This window comes from Pelodiscus sinensis, chromosome 4, assembly GCF_049634645.1.
Source record: "Pelodiscus sinensis isolate JC-2024 chromosome 4, ASM4963464v1, whole genome shotgun sequence".
Lineage (NCBI taxonomy): Eukaryota > Metazoa > Chordata > Testudines > Trionychidae > Pelodiscus > Pelodiscus sinensis.
In genome coordinates this window covers 63,194,198-63,211,200 of record NC_134714.1, presented here as the reverse complement: position 1 = coordinate 63,211,200, position 17,003 = coordinate 63,194,198, and the positions used below count along the sequence as shown (strand labels likewise).

General features: G+C 40.1%; 1 protein-coding gene across 4 annotated transcripts in view; it reads right to left on the bottom strand.

Moving 5' to 3' along the window:
- Positions 1 to 17,003, bottom strand: part of KNL1 (kinetochore scaffold 1) — a 52,633-nt gene that overhangs the window by 19,162 nt on the left and 16,468 nt on the right. For all 4 annotated transcript variants that reach the window (XM_075927102.1, XM_075927101.1, XM_075927103.1 and 1 more), the window contains 8 exons: positions 14,805 to 14,844; positions 13,893 to 13,930; positions 13,497 to 13,549; positions 4,661 to 10,570; positions 3,666 to 3,813; positions 2,480 to 2,547; positions 2,240 to 2,338; positions 1,116 to 1,231 (listed from right to left, as the gene is read on the bottom strand). In XM_075927102.1, the coding sequence (XP_075783217.1) occupies positions 1,116 to 1,231; positions 2,240 to 2,338; positions 2,480 to 2,547; positions 3,666 to 3,813; positions 4,661 to 10,570; positions 13,497 to 13,549; positions 13,893 to 13,930; positions 14,805 to 14,844 (6,472 nt within the window). The remainder of the gene's footprint in view (positions 1 to 1,115; positions 1,232 to 2,239; positions 2,339 to 2,479; positions 2,548 to 3,665; positions 3,814 to 4,660; positions 10,571 to 13,496; positions 13,550 to 13,892; positions 13,931 to 14,804; positions 14,845 to 17,003) is intronic.

Genomic DNA, 17,003 nt, shown 5'->3' with positions numbered 1-17,003 from the left:
CAAGATTTCATCTATAAGGATAAGCAAGGCACTCAGGAGTGATTTATATTGTATCAGCTCTTACCCCAATTAAGAGGATAAGCCTATAAATATTATTCATAAATTGGAGATTTTGTTGTATATCCATATAAAAATATGCCATGAGTGATTTTTTTAAATCCTCAACCTGGGGCATAAAGACTTTTTTTATATGGACCATCTTATGGTAATCAAGACTTTCTCTTTGAGGCAGGATTACTGCAATGAAATCTAAAAGTTTACAATTTTAATGTTGCAGCTCGCTTTCATGCTGAAAACACATTAAACATCTCCTGTTCAGATATCTCCATTGGTTACTAGCTGTGTTCCAGGTGAAGTTCAAGATGGTATTTTTGAACTATAAATTCCCAAGTGACCTTTCCTTTGATTAATGGACAGACTGTCTCCCCCTGCAAGATACTGTTTGATTATCCATGGCTGAAAAGCTAACAGTCTCTTGGCTTAAACAGGAGGCAGCCTGGAATTTATTTACATTTCCAGTGTGCACAAACCCAGATTTGATGACCAACCAAATATGATGCAAAGCTAAGGTTTTCCCCAGCAGCTTGCCTGTTTTTGGAAGAATCTGATACGAAGAATCATCATAAACAAGAAAACTTAAACCTCTAGGATATCATATTGTCTGTATTTTAATTTGACAATTTCCAGAGAATTATAACAGATGACAAATTATAATCTATCATGCTCTTTCTTCTGTTTGCCATCTTTTAGAGGCTTTGACAAAAGGGTCCAAAACTTATTTTTGCCAATATTAAGTAACATTTATAGGTCAGCAGATATGAGAGAACAAATTAAATCAATCACTTGTGACAGATGTGTCTCTAACCACCTCCATGCCCACAAGCCCTATCAAGACTTTCCCATATTCAGTTTTAACACACCGGCTCAAGACTGTAGTAAGTCTGTTTAAAATTAAACAGATAATCCACCTCTCTCCTTTGGAAAATAATGGAATTACTCCCATGAGACCATCCTGAATGCAGTCAAATCTAAGATAATGCATTACAAACAAAAACTAATATCCTCTGTGAATGACTCAACACCCCCCCCCCGCCCAAAATAAAAAAAATTCTTACTTTTCTATCATCTGAGAGAGAACCTGGCAATCTTCCTCATAAATCTGCAGTTTGGGCTGATAAATGTACTGGCTGAAAATCAGGTCTTCTGGAGTAGGAGCTGTATCAACTACATACTAAAGGGAAAGAGGAATGAAACTGAAAAATCCAATTTAGCAGGAATTTCACTGCAGAGAAAGTTCCTACGGCTGGGCAGCATAGCATAGTGGAAAGGGCATACCACAATGAAGTAGAAGCACTGAGTTCTATTCCATCCTGTACTGGATTCACAATGCAACTTACAGTAAGTCATATCACTTCTATAGCTCAAATTTACTCAACTTTGAAAAGTACTTTGAAATCTAGGAATGAAGCATGCCATGTGAGTGCCAAGTATTATTTTTGTTCTTAAAGGTCAGTCTTAGAGCATCGGTAGACCAGTTACAGTTTTTCTAAACTACTATAATAAAACATTTAGATACAATTTTCATAAGCACCCATGTGACTTAGAAAAGCAAGTACAATTGACTTTTAATCGCTTTTTAGTAATAAGTCACTGGATGCTTTCAAAAATTTTATTCATAGACAAGAATTTAGGTAGGCTGTTCTAACTTGAAGCCAGGATATCTGAAGGAAGCTAGTGATAGCTGAAGGAAGCCTTCAGTTTTGTTAACTGTTCATTCATTAAGTGGAATGACTAGAGTTGTGCAAATCCACAAATATCAACTTTATATCAGCAGATATACAGATCTGTAGATGCAGATATACATGGACAGATCTTTGAATTGTGGATCAGATGCAGAGCTCTAAATATAGGATATTAAAAGGCAGAGAAAACAGGAGTCTTCAGCTCATAGCTTTTGAGCTGCTTGCCCACTTTCCAGATCCTATATCCGTTCCTCCCCATATACAGAGAAAGGGAAGGTGACAGAGCAGGAGAGGGTTAAAAAATAAACTGTGCAAATTCATAAGTACATTGTGGAAAAGTGAAGGGGACTAGTTCATTTGTGGACCTCATAATAGAAAGGTCTCTACAACTCAACTTCTTTAGCTTCTTGGGATTCATTAAAATAACTGAAATAAAGACAGAAAAATACAATTTAAATGGCAATGAGGAGTATGCATTTGAGAGGCTAAATACTCACATTGGCTGGAAGATGACTCTGCCGGGGCTTCTGAATCAGAATATGGACCTGGAGAAGTGTAAAAAACTCCCCTACTGTGATAACACCATCCTGAAATTTCTACAGAGTGAATAAAGAGTGCATATCAATAATTAGAGTATGCTCATTAGTAATGTTGCATTCAAAAGAATATCTAAAAGGGAGACAGGCAATATGTTTCTTATTAGGAAAACATCAAAAGCCTATTAGATACTTACATACCTCAAATACATTCTCTTCGCAAATACTGTCCATGAGAAGCTGAGATTCCCTCTGACTGCTTCGCTGTACTAGAGAGAAGAAACACTGCTGTGGTTCAAAAATAAAACTATGTAGTCATGACTGTAGGTCCGTACTAGTTCAGATTATAACAATTTTTATATTAAATTAGAGATTGACCTTCAAACCACTTCAACAATGCTTTTACTGCTTATAAATTGCATACTCAGGGCTTGTCTACACTTATGGTGCTGCAACAGTGGAAATGCGCCACTGTGGGCTTAGTGAAGACACTACTATGCTAAAGGCAGAGTGACCGCATCAGCGTAAGTACTCTAATTCCTCGAGAGACAGTAACTATGACAAGAGAAGCCCTCCCATCGCCACATCCCTCTCTATACTGGGAGTTAAATTGCTGTAACTGTCACTCAGAGGTGTGAGTTTTCCACACCCCTTGGTGTCGTAGTTATACTGATATAAGTTATTGTGTAGACCGTGGCTTAGCAACCAAAGAAATACTGTTGGGGAAATCTGAGGTGATAGAAAAGTTTTTTAGTAGTTAATTATATTAGATTTCTAAAGTTTATGGTATTAGGATATATTCTAAAACATTTAGATATTATTCGCATGGCTTATTAGGCTGATGGTAAAGAGAGTTATAGGATCAGAGTTAAGTTGCTTATGAACCTTAACTTCACAATTCTCAAATGTCAATGTTATTTTTGGTTTTAAGTTCCACTGTAATTAAATTTTCTGTTTGTCATATCTCCAACTTTTAAATCTTATTTGTCTGAATAATCAAATGAGACAAACTTATCTATATTTTATATACCAAAGACCCAGTTCTGCCTGTTATATGTTCATTACTTCCACCTGTATCATTTCAATTGATCTGACACGTGAGCCTCTTTATTATGAATGCAACCAAGGCAGAGCAGAGAAAAATTATTGCTGGCCTTCCCTTCATCTAGTAACAAGAAACTGCTTTTTCTAAATCACTTCTCAGGGGAAATACCATTACAATTTGTACTCTTCTACAGAATCAAAGAGCTATCTTAACTGAAAAAGATTAATCCATAGCACCATACACAGATTACATGACATGCAACATTCCCAGAGAAGATACATACTGGTAAGAGACCCTTATCCATTGAGTTATTTTAGGTGAATACTGCCAAGAGAGTCTTACTACTAAAATCTGTATCAGCTTTAAGAGAATCCAGGCAGCTGCTGTTGCTAGAGTTGGTCCTCTCCAGGCTTTTAGATGACGGACTTGAAGGATTTTCACCTTCATGAGTTTCTGCTTGACTGTGAGATAAAATCACACTGGAGGCAACCTAAAATTTAAAAAAAAAATCAAACTGTTAAAAGAACAGATATTTATTAGGACACTTGCTATACAACAGCTACATTATGACTTTCAATAGCATATCATGTTTAGCTTTTGCATGCTTGTATGTAGGACCCCACCAAATTCACAGTCAATTTTGTCTATCATTCATGATTTTTAAAAATAAATTACATGATTTCAGCTATTTAAATATGAAATTTCACAGCGTCAGAATTGTAAAGATGGCATGGTATGATATTGGCACTTACTTCTGCACTGCTGCTGGTGGGGCACTACCTACTTAGATGGGTGCCCTGGCCAACAGCGGCCACTCTCCAGCCATCCAGCTCTGATGGCAGTGAAGTAGTAAGGGTGGCAATATCATGAACCACCCCTGGGGAAAAAAAACAAAACAAAAACAAACAAAAAACCCACACCTTGTGACTGGTCTCCCCTGAGAAATCTGTATAGCGTAAGGTAAAAGCATACAAAAGACCAAATTTCACAGTTCATGATGTACTTTTCATGGCTGTGAATTTGATAGGGACCTAACACACAATAATTGCATGGTAATTCTTTCTTTAGTAAGAGTGGGTGCTTTAAAACTGGCAGGAGAGGCCTTACTCCCCCTGTTATCCCAAATTCCCTCTCACTTCAAATGGGTGTTCTACACATCAATTTCTTTTGTGGCTAAGGCAAGAGACAGGAACAGTATTGAACTGGTGATTGAGTGAAACCCCAAGTGTAAAGACTACACTAAAACTTTTAAATTCACATTCCTATAATTTAGGCGGAATAAAATCAAAGCACTGTGACAGATGACCACATTCTGATTACCAAGTAATTAGGCTCACCTGCTGTTCTTTTGTAGTATCTCGATCCCAGCTCTCAGTCCTCTTTATCTTCTTTCCTTTCTGGAGTTCCTCTTCCTCTTGTTCCCAAGCTCTCTTCTGGTTGTTGCAAGTTTCTTGCTCCTCTAGTGGATTGCTTTTATTACAAAATCTCTCTTTTTTGTTCATCTCATTACAGGTACCATCATGGGGCTCATAACTTACAAACTCAGCTGAATCCATTTCCTCTGGACATGTAGGAAGCAATTCCTCATCTATATACTGAGAAGGGCTCAAGTTCTGCCTTTCAATGGGACAGATGATGTCAGAGGTTTTGCCGGTGACTGAATTTATTTCTGAGGCCTGAGCTTCTACTCTGCTCGTTGCTTTGACGTTGAGGCACACACTTGGAGCAACGGAATCTCTTTTGTTTGGCAATTTAGGTGGGAAGATACCTAGCGGTAGCTTTCTCACTTGACATTTATCTCTATGTGTTGTGTCTAAAGGAGTACCAGCAGGGGCATCTCCAGTTTCAAAATATACATTTTCCTCTTCTTTGATATCAAATGCATTATTGGACTCCTTTTCAACATCTTTTCCTAAGCTCAAGAGATCTTCTGAATGTGTTGCCAGTTTGGGAAAATTTTCAGCCAGATTAGACCCAGCAGCAGTTTGAGAGACCGGGAAGACTTCAGATTTCCTTCTACAATTTTTTAGCCTTATACAAATATTAACAATACCTGATAATTCAGGCACAAGTTTAGGATCTACTTGTTCTGCACAAATGTCACTGACTTGTGAGAATTGCTTAGTCTGTTCAGAGTCTTCCTGGAAATCTTTCGTAAGTTTTTCCCATTCAGCAGTCACTCTCTTGCATTCCTTACTCTCTTTGTAAGAAATAACCATGTCTGCTCCATCAGTATCTACCTCTGAAGGTTTGTGTTCATGTCTAGTTGAAGCCAACTTCTCTGAATTATCTTTTAAATCTATACTGCCAGTCTCCAACACATTAACTGCATCCCTAATCAAACTATCAATGCTCTCCTTAGATAAATGAGACTGCTGGACTGGAATTTGAACTTGAGACATGCCAATACCATTTTTTCCATCACAATCCAGGAGGCTATTCTCAGCAGCTTCTTTTATTTGACTTTCTGTCTTGTAAGTCAAGGATTCTGTTTGGTTCTCTGGAAGCTTGAAAGACACTCTCTTTGATTTAAGTTTTACTTGTTTTCTCAGATCCTGGCAGTATACAGAACTTGAGCTACCCGTGGGAAGGTTAACAACATTCTGTGGTTCTTGAACAATATCCAGAATGACTTCTGGAAGTGGCAGAGACAGAGGACCAATGGATTTTTCCGTGGCAACATTGTGGATTTTGAATGTATCTGTTTCTTCCTTTTTATAGGGAAATACTGAAGCTGAGAAAGCAGGGAAATCCAGTCCACGTTTGTCCCTAGAATCTGAGTGGCATCCATTACCCAAATCTTCTGCATGCTTAAAATGCATTCTCTCCCCATAGGTAGGGGCGGATATTCTCCACAAGTTCTGCTGTTGGTGACTTTCACTTGACACTTCTTGGTTCTCAGATCCTTGAAGATTATTACTATTAATAGCAACAGTGTGAGATGCAGTGATATCCATCTTATCCTGGTTACATGTAAACATAATGGTTTCATTAGCAGGAAGCACAGGAACAACATGAGTGGTTTGCGCTCCTTGTAGGGCAATTTCATCATCTAAGGACACTGTATGTATTTTAGTGGTCTCCATATCATCACCCATCACAAACAAAACTGTTTTGCTATTTGAAAATGCTTCCTGTTTAACACACTTATCCAGTTTTAATCTATCTACATGCATGATTTTTTCCACAGTTTTATCAACAGTGTGAGATTCAATTATTTCCATATCGGCCTGATTAAATGCAAACACCATTTCACCTCCCTGAAATGCAGACTGGGCTGGAGGTGGTCTCTTGCCTTGTGGGACAATTTCATGATTTATTGCTGCTGTATGGCTCTTTGTGACCAACATGTCATTCTCACCACCCAGTGGAAACACAACAGTCTTTTCACTGCTTGATCCAATCAGACGTCTTGTTCCAGTCCCTTTATCAAGTTCTGACACAATCTGGGATGCAGCCAAAGATTTATCAATTACAACAGTGTTGGGTCTAGTTATGTCCATGTCATCATTGGATGTAAATACAACAGTTTTATCTGCAGGAACTAAAGGTACTGCCTTACTTGAAATCTTGCCTTGTAGGTAAATTTTGTTGTCTGTTGTCAAGGCGTGAGTTTTGGTCATCTCCATGTCATTCTCATCACCCATTGAAAACACAACAGTCTTTTCACTGCTTGATCCAATCAAACTTCTCATTCCAGTCCCTTTATCAAGTTCTGACACAATCTGGGATGCAGCCAAAGATTTATCAATTACAACAGTGTTGGGTCTAGTTATGTCCATGTCATCATTGCATGTAAATACAACAGTTTTATCTGCAGGAACTAAGGGTTCTGCCTTACTTGAAATCTTGCCTTGTAGGTAAATTTTGTTGTCTGTTGCCAAGGCGTGAGTTTTGGTCATCTCCATGTCATTCTCATCACCTATTGAAAACACAACAGTCTTTTCACTGCTTGATCCAATCAGACGTCTCGTTCCAGTCCCTTTATCAAGTTCTGACACAATCTGGGGTGCAGCCAAAGATTTATCAATTACAACAGTGTTGGGTCTAGTTATGTCCATGTCATCATTGGATGTAAATACAACAGTTTTATCTGCAGGAACTAAAGGTACTGCCTTACTTGAAATCTTGCCTTGTAGGTAAATTTTGTTGTCTGTTGCCAAGGCGTGAGTTTTGGTCATCTCCATGTCATTCTCATCACCTATTGAAAACACAACAGTCTTTTCACTGCTTGATCCAATCAGACGTCTCGTTCCAGTCCCTTTATCAAGTTCTGACACAATCTGGGGTGCAGCCAAAGATTTATCAATTACAACAGTGTTGGGTCTAGTTATGTCCATGTCATCATTGGATGTAAATACAACAGTTTTATCTGCAGGAACTAAAGGTACTGCCTTACTTGAAATCTTGCCTTGTAGGTAAATTTTGTTGTCTGTTGCCAAGGCATGAGTTTTGGTCATCTCCATATCATCATCTGCTGAAAATATGACAGTCTTCTTATTTGGAAGGGACAATAATAAGTCATTTCTGCTTAACGTCTTCTTTGCGTATGTCCAGCGACATTGGTCACATCTTTGTTTCTGCAGGCTATCCTCAGCTATCATGGTACAGGATGAGGTCAAATCCTTTTTTGGGGGAAATAAAGTATTTTCTTCTCTTTCTGTTAAAACTGTATTAGGAACATTTACTACATGGCTACCAGTCAAATCCATATTTTCCTCAGAGAAACACACAACTGACTTTTCCAAAAGAGAAGCCATCTGTGAATTTTCTGTATCTAGCATTGATGTCCTGGCTAGTGATAGCTGTTCTGCACCTCTCAAATTCATGTAATCAATTTTAACAGTCTGACTTTTAGTGAAATCCTGTTTGGAAGAAAGTGAAGCAGCTTTATGAGTTGAAGAAAGCATCTCAGGATTTGCAGAGTTAGCCACTGTCTTGTTGAATGCTGCCACAGTATAGCTTTGCTGTTGCAATTCAGAATTTTTTGAATCAATGTATATTCCTGCTATCTTCCCAAAATGCACGTCTCCTTTAACTCCAGAAGGAAGGGACTCATCACCAGAAGTGAAAGAAAACCTTGCAGCAGCAAGGGCTGGAATTTGGTTATTTTCAGGAGCATTGTCCTCTTGATTTGAGTTCATTCTGAGGCTCCCACATTCTATTGCCGCAGTCTGACTTCTAGTAATATCTATATCAGAACCACCAGAAAATAAGGTTTTATTTTGTAGTGGCTTAGATATTATGCTGTTCTGAGTATGTGTACTCTCATATTCTTGTGCTACAAAAATAGGAGCAAACTCAAGAGCATCAATATGATTCCTGGTTATATCCATACTTTGATCTGGGAAAACAGTTTTGTCATTAGTATAAGCAAGTGAAGGGTTAACTAGACTTTTCCTCAATTGTTGAGATATTTCACAGTTGTGACTGACAAAGATGTGACTTTTAGAAATATCCATCTCTTGCTCTTGTGATGAAAAAATAATGGTCTTGGCATTGGGATGGCTTCTTTTAATATCCATGTGATCACCAATTTCTGAACAAGAAATTTCCTTGTCAAGGTTTAGAGGATTTACAGCTTCATTCACTTGTTTGTCCCATTTCTCTCCTGGAATAGCTTTAGGCTGAATTTGTTGCAGACTTGTAGTTATTCCAGTGTTTTGATTGTCAATGACTACAGCATGACATTTAGTTATTTCCATTTCTTCCTGATCATTCAACCTGGAAGAGCTAGATTTGTTACCAAAAATTTGCGGCTTGAATTTCATACCATTGGACATAGCAGCAGAGACAGGAGGAAGTTGACTTGCAATGTCCTCTTCAACATTCTTGGCAATGTAACTTCTAGTTATGTTCATATCCTCTCCTGAAAAAACTATTGTTTTGTCACCTAGCAGGGACTTCTCTGTTCCTTTCACTGCCCTGAGTTGAAATGTGTCCTTAGAAGTCCAAGCACCAGGATTTGCACATAAATGTAGCCCTGGAGTCTCAGAAGCAGCTCCATGACTTCTGATCCCTTTTTCACTTCCATTATTTGGCACGGAAAATATTGTCTGTGGCTTGTTTTTACATTGCCTGAGAACTTGATTATCTGAAGTTATCTGACATTTTGTAATGTCCATGTTCTCATCTCCTGAAACAGTTTTTTCCATTAGCAAAGAGCTGGCATTTCCTGCTTTTTTAAAAGCATCAAAGAAAAACCTGCCAGTTGCCTTGGAAGTTTCATTATAGTTTACCATTGTACAATTCCCAGTCATTTCCATATCATTACAGCTGGAAAAGACAATGGTTTTATCATTGTGGAAGACAGACTCAGGAGAAACACATCCAGGAACCACAGTCCTTGATCTGCAACCTTGATTAGAGGTCTCTGATGCTTTGTGATTGTCTGTCAAGATTGTATGGCTTCTTGTAATATCCTCCTCCTCTTCCACACTTACAGTTTTATTTTCAACACACCTTTCAGAGGCTTGTGGAACAATCAATTGATCGTTAGATGTTCTTTTTAATCTAGAATTGTCAGCCGCAAAACTGGATGATAAATCCATTCTCGTGTTCTGACTTTGATTCTCAATGGTGACTGCGTTATTTTTGGAGGGGGACATTTTTACAGTTTGGCAAGTAGTCATATCCATATCTCCATAAGCCACAGTAACATCCCCATATTCTAATTGCTTTGATGAGGCCTCACAAGTATTGGGGAACATAGTATTAATATTAGATACATGACACTTTGTAATATCCATTCCACCATCTTCTCCTCTGAATATTCTAGTCACATTGTCTGTATTTTCTTGTGTATGGGAATATACATACTCCGTTGGAGAAAATCCACTACTTTCTGAAACCTGTATAGGGACAAAAAACAGGTTCTCTTTGTCAGGTCCTTCAACAGTGGGGCTGACAAATGTTTCACTTGACTTCAAGCTTGTCAAGAATTCATTGAAATCTATTTTCTTTACAGGGTCACGGTCTGGCTTCTGTTGAAGAGATGGACATGTATAATTTGCCTCTGTAGGATCACAGAAAAAACGAAATTCCGTCTTCATTTCTGACCCTTCATTTTTAGATGTTAACTCAGCTAAAAATGATTTGATATCTATTTTCCGAGGTTTGTCAATTTCTTCATTGCTTTTAAGGTTACGTGTGATCACTGCAGTGTGACTAGCTGTCATATCCATTTCATTTTCATCCAAAAAGATAAGTGTTCTGTCGTTCCTATTTGTTTGATTGTTGACATTCCACTAATGGAAGACAGGAAATGACTGTTACTAACATTCACAAAAAGTGTTAACCAATTATTTTGTTTAAACAGGCTCAATTAATACAACTTAAAGGCCAGTTTAAAAAAAAAAAAAAAAGACTGTCACTTGTATCTTACCTTCTGGACAAGCAGTAAAAGTACAGACATAACTATAGCTAAAAATTAAAGCCTTCAAAGTTTAGAGTCAAGGCTCTGAACTTACAGCATAATGCTATTTAGCATTTTGTTTTAAAGTTAAGAGTTTACTTCCGAATTTTACAGGGCTATATTAACTTCTGATATGTTGGATTGATCTTGCTTAGATTATAATTTGATCACTGACCCCAATTCATAAAATTATGGTCAGTTACGGACTTAAAATGTTCCTTTTTTTTCCAGTCATATGTTGTGGCCTAATCTTTCTTCCTAGATGCAACCAAAACCCCTCCCCTGTTGCTGGCATATGTTGCATAAAGTCTCCACCCAAGCTATTACTTGATTTTACATATGGATTTTCTAGAAATATCCTAAACTGTAAGGTCCTGCCAACACATGACACAGACTGACAAAAACCTCCTGCAGACTGCATTGCTGTGGGGGAGGAAGGGCACTTGTCTTCTAAATCACTTCATTACTGATGATTTATAAATGATTCTCTGAAGCTTTGTAATTTTCAGCTACATTGCCTTTTAAACTCTGCAACTCATTGTAATCTTTGTTAAACCTTGCAACTTTGTAACTCTATGCAACTTTGCTTTAGAAGTTCAGAAACCTACTGTAAGCTTGGTGATTGTTGAGCCATGCAACTTTGTAATCTTTGTAACTCTCAGCCACTTTGCTCTAAACTGCATTCTCCCCTTAGATATGAATGCGTGTGCGCGCACAAGTGCGGGTGGAGACTGTTGTGTGTTTAGGATTAGAAACTGCAAGCCTGAGCACTTGGAGCCAGATGATGAGTCATCAGACCAATTAAGACAAAATACAGAAACTGTTTTTCCTTTGTGATCCTGTCTAATATCTGTTTTGTGGGCATTGATCCTTTGGCGAAGTGTCTGAGACGTTTGTCCAATGTACATAGCAGACAGACATTTTTGGCACATGATAGCATTGCCATTTCAACCAGAAAGCACGCTGTCTCAACAACCTAATTACATGCATCCTACTCCAGAAGACGTTCAAATCTGCACTTGAAAGGGAATCCTCTGAACTGTCATTCATGCTAAAATTTGACACTCTCCGCGGGGGGGGTTGAACAAAGACACCAACTACCTTACCCATTACAAAGATAGCTTCCCCAATTATCACCTCTAATACCATTAGCTCACAGACATCTACCTTTCCCCACCTCTAATATCATTAACTCACAGGCATTTACCTTCCTTCCCCCCCGCCCCCGCATTCCCCTTCTGTTCTGAAATGTGATTTGTCCTTTTCATACGTGTTAATTTTTTTTAATTGTATCCTTTGGTATATATGGTTGTGACTATTTTCTTCCACTATTTGATCTGAGGAAGTGGGTCTGGCCCACGAAAGCTCATCATCTAATAAACCATCTTGTTAGTCTTTAAAGTGCTACATAGTCCTGTATTTTGTTTCAGCTACACCAGACTAACCTGGCTACATTTCTATCACCAGACCAATTAAGGACACACTGCTGCTCTGCTGGATCAAGGGAAGTCTGGGCATGCTCCCTGGTGATGAATGTGGATGAGTCACAGGAGTTATACAGAGGCAATAAAAGGAGAGAGCACATAATAGAAGCCCTTTTTCTGAGATGGTCTTCTTTCTGCAGCCAGAAGCTCTTTCTTTTCTGACCAGCTCCCGAGCCATGATCAGCAGACAGACCCTCCAGAATCAACATGCCATGGCTCCTTCTGCAACTCATATGTCTGTGTAAGTGTGTGCATGCCTGAGGGCAGGAATGAATATGTATGTGAGATAAAGTTTAAACTAAAGGGGAACCACTTAGTGGCAGCTTTGTCCTCTTTAGTTTAACCATATAGTGGAGTGTTAATTCCTCAATCAATAAATCCATACTAGTGTAACCCTGGGTGGTCTCCAGTGGGAATTTATGGGTAACAGCATATGTATGCTCATATCAGCAATGAGATCTGGAAGTTATATAACTCTTTCCTAAACCAAGATGATAATGAAGAAAAGGTTTAGATAGGCCCAAACAATCTAATGTAGTGAAAGAAAAATTGACCAATAATGATCCATAATTGACTAGGGTCCTCATTTTATAAAGCACAGATCAAGAGGAAAATGTCTACATCCTTTACATAAAGTTCAATACTGTTACGCAACGCAAACAATAGACAGCATATTAGAAGAAACATAACCTGTTTGGGCTTTTCTAAGATGAATAGGAGTGTAGGCTTTAACTTGACTAATTTAGCATGTGTCAAAATATACACTGCCTTATCCATACTGGATTTTAGAACATTTTAGTTAGCTTGTATTAAATAAGACCCCTTTAAGTCCTAGTCTAGAAAAAGTCAAAGGGCATTGCAGTAGCAAATATCTTGGCAAAAGCTGGCGGGGGGGGGGGGGGGAGCATATCCGACAATACTGGATTACATCCTGCCAGGATGCATAAGTAAAATATAACAGCACACAAGCTCAGTAATTTATATGATCGTGATTACAAGCTCTCTCAACATGGAAATTATCAAGCTACTTTAAAGTCTGCAGTATCTCAGAATGACATTGATCAGATTGGGAGAAAGTGTTTGGAAGAAAGCGTGAACATTATTTTATTTCCAAGATAAAGATGAAAAAGATCCTGTTTGTTCAGCAACTCGGTTACATTTTAAATTGCATTTTCATCTTTGCTAATTAGGTCTCTTACTTCCTACACACAAATGAATGCAACAGAATTTGAACCCAAATATTCTCGGTATGAAAGAATGAAAATATTTACATACCTCCGTCTGTTGCACCAGAGTCTGGATTGGGGCATGAAGCAAAGTGTCCATCCCTTTTAAAGAGAAAAATAAAGTACTTCATCCATTAAGTTCAGGATCACAAGAAATGGAGATCTGCGAACTTACTCTACATGTATCAGTAACTGAGTGTGGACTGAACAAATATACAGTCATCTAGGACACATACTTTTTCAGAAGTCTCTTGTGAAGAAGTAGCTGAAGTCCTACAGCTGGATACTTGCAAAGCAGTTTATGGGGCAAAAAACCCAGTTTAGACAACAATTATCTTCATTAACAGACAGATTGTTCTAGGACTGCTCAAACCCTTTATCTGAATAAGTAGCTTTGGACAAAAGTAACCTGTTAATAAAGAAAGAAATCTACTTTCAAACTTACCAGTAATCTCACAGTGGACAGCTTCAGCGTCTTCATTTCTATATTTTTTTTTTAAAAAAAAGTAGTTTTACATAAACAGCTTTTACTAATAGCTTTCAAAAAAAACCAGTACTCTCATTTCAGTAGCATAGCAAGAAGTGAGCATTAGGCATGGAACAGAGTTCAGGTACTGAACAGCATGTAACAGATGATGTGAGCAGATCTGTAAGACAACAAAGCTACAGTCCAAGAAGGCTGAAGAGAGCCCTTAACCCAAGAAATTATTGCAACATAACATGTAAATATGATACTGCCCATCCCAAATATTTTGTATAGTGGTGAACTTTTACTTTCCACTGAAGAAGAAAAAGAGCTAAAATTATTCCTCAGTCTAAGCCCAGATCTTCTGCTTTGGGTTATCACCACCTGCTCCCAATGAGCTTTAAGGCAGTTTGAGTCCATTCTTCTAATAACTAAAAGGCTCCAGTCACTCCATCTCAGGGAAAGGAGAGTATCAAACAAATACTTGATTCTGTTCTCAGTGCGATTTCTGAGGCCCCCCTCTTTTCAGTATCCTTTAACTGCTCTTTCAGTTGCCCTGGTCGCAGCAGGTCTGGGACCAGGCCACCCTGGCGGAATGGGTCACCTGGCCATGGCAGGTCCAGCTCATGGCAGAGTTGCACCCCAGCCATGGCAGATTCAGGCTCCCACTGGCTTCAAGTCGTTCCTTCTCTGGCCATAGGAGATTGGAGGCTGAGCTAGGTTGAGATGGGGGAGGGCCGCCCCACCCCAAACGGGTTCCTTGAGCATCTGTGTGATGCTAAATAGGTAGTGGCATAGCTTATGGAGAACTTGGGTTGCATCATGTAAGGAATTTTCCCCCCCTCAGGAGCATAGCTCTGATATGCAAAAAAAAGAATTTTCCATACTTACTGGTTAGATAGGACTGGATTCCTTTCATTTGTTGCTCTCTCTAAAAAACAAAACGAGAACACAACTATTAAAAGCACCAATATGAGAAGCTACATCAAGGCATTCAGTTAAGAATTAAGGGGTTCTATCATTTTTTACTTTTGATGTCCCCTCAAGTTAGAAAGCCAGAGGAACTAAACAGCTTGAAGTTCTGTTAACTCTTTTCAGATACTTGCTACACAAATTTTGGGGAGCTTGAGTAGAGATAAGGATATTTTGCTAGGTGTGTAGAAACTGAATTTAAATTGCTTAAATATATGTAATAGGAACATTTATGGAAGCTGACTACTCCAGACAACTTTCATTTGGTTGCCAAACATTTTGGAGTGGAAAAGTCGACTGTTAAACTCACGCTGATGGAAGAGTGCAGGGCCATCAATCAGCTCCAGTGTATCCACTAGCCATTCCATAATGTTTAGAAGCCACTGCATGCTCTCCTTACACTCCATCCTGTCACTCTCCCTCCACTCTTGCAATTTTTTGTTTGGTGTCTGCCGTCCTTAGAACATCTTGCAAAAACTCCTCTCTAGTCTTTCTTGAACGCTTCCCTGCCCATCTCAGATGCTTTGTAGGTGTTAGAACTTCCTAAGACTGGAATTCAGAAGCCAGTTCTAGCAGGGCCAGAATTGTAACATGTCACAGAAGGCCCGCTGTTAACACTAGACACAGCCCAAAGCTTTTGAAACACTTGCACTGTTCACATATCTAGCACTGCCTGACTGTCCTGGAGTGAGCATACATTACAGGAGCCCCAAAATGGTGAGTTCACCACTGTGGCAGCAGGGGGAACCTTAAGTGCAGCCGGACAAGGAAAAGGGCTAGGAAAAAGCTTAGCTGTGGCCGTATTCCTTGGTGCAGTAGGGCAAAGGAAAAAAGGCAGGGAAAATCCTTGTAGCAGACTTGCAGGGAAATCCCTTGCTGAGTAGGGTGCCAAGAAGGGGTTTTCATTTCCACATGGCCATACTGTGTTTTAGGCAGGTGTGAACTGGGAAGAGCACAGAGGAGGAGGGGCAAAAGTAGTAATGGCCACTTATTTCCACAGGCAGTGTTTACCCTGGAAGACATTTCACTGTTTAGAATGATAAGGGAAGCAAAGGAGCGCCTTTTTTTCAAGTACAGGTTCCATTTGGGACAATGCGTGGCTTGTGTTCATGCAGAGGTGGTCCCCCTTCTGATGGCACAGTGGCCCTTCAGGGGTCAAATACCACATCTGCTTTACCAGCTAATCTGAGAAGGGTGGAACGGAAGCTTCATGAAGCTTTAGATAAAGTCTGAGACACAGATTACCGAGATGCAAGAGATTGCCTCAATGGCCTGTTAACTATCTGACTAACCAACCATCTGCTAGTAGCAGCATCACACTGAACAAATTAGCCTCCTTTCTGTAACCCTCCCACTCTCATCAAGTCACTTGTGTGCTTCCTGAGACCCAACCCACTTACTACAGGCAGTCCCCGGGTTACGTACAAGATAGGGACTGTAGATTTCTTCTAAAGTTGAATTTGTATGTAAGTGGGAACTGGCGTCCAGATTCAGCCACTGTTGAAACTGACCAGCGGCTGACTACAGGAAGCCCGAGGCAGAGCTGCTCTGCCCCGGGCTTCCTGGAATCAGCCGCTGGTCAGTTTCAACAGTGGCTGAATCTGGACGCCTGGGACAGAGCAGCTGGGGCGCTGCCAGGTAGGTCCCCGCAGCGTCACACCTCGGCACTGAGGGGACCAACCCGGCAGCGCCCCAGCTGCTCTACCGCAGGCATCAGTGAGAAAAGCCTGGTCTGCTGGGGGGGCACAATAGCAGACCAGGAAGACATCCTCTGCAGCGAGAAAAGCCTGGGCCCCCCAGCAGACCAGGCAGACGCGGGCGGCGGGACCGCCGAGACGCGCCAGTCCCGCCGCCCGCGTCCTCCGCGGCTTTGCTCCGCGTCTCCCTGGTCTGCTGGGGGGCCCTCCCCCAGCAGACCAGGGAGATGCGGAGCGGCTTTTCTCGCCACGGAGGACGCGGGTGGTGGGACCGCGGTACGTCTGGGCGGTCCCGCCGCCCCCGTCCTCTGCAACGAAAAAAGCCCCGTTCGTATGTAGGTATCCGACGTAAGTCGGATCCACGTAACTTGGGAACTGCCTGTAGTCACATCATCCACAGCCACCAAGGGCTGGGAGTGGC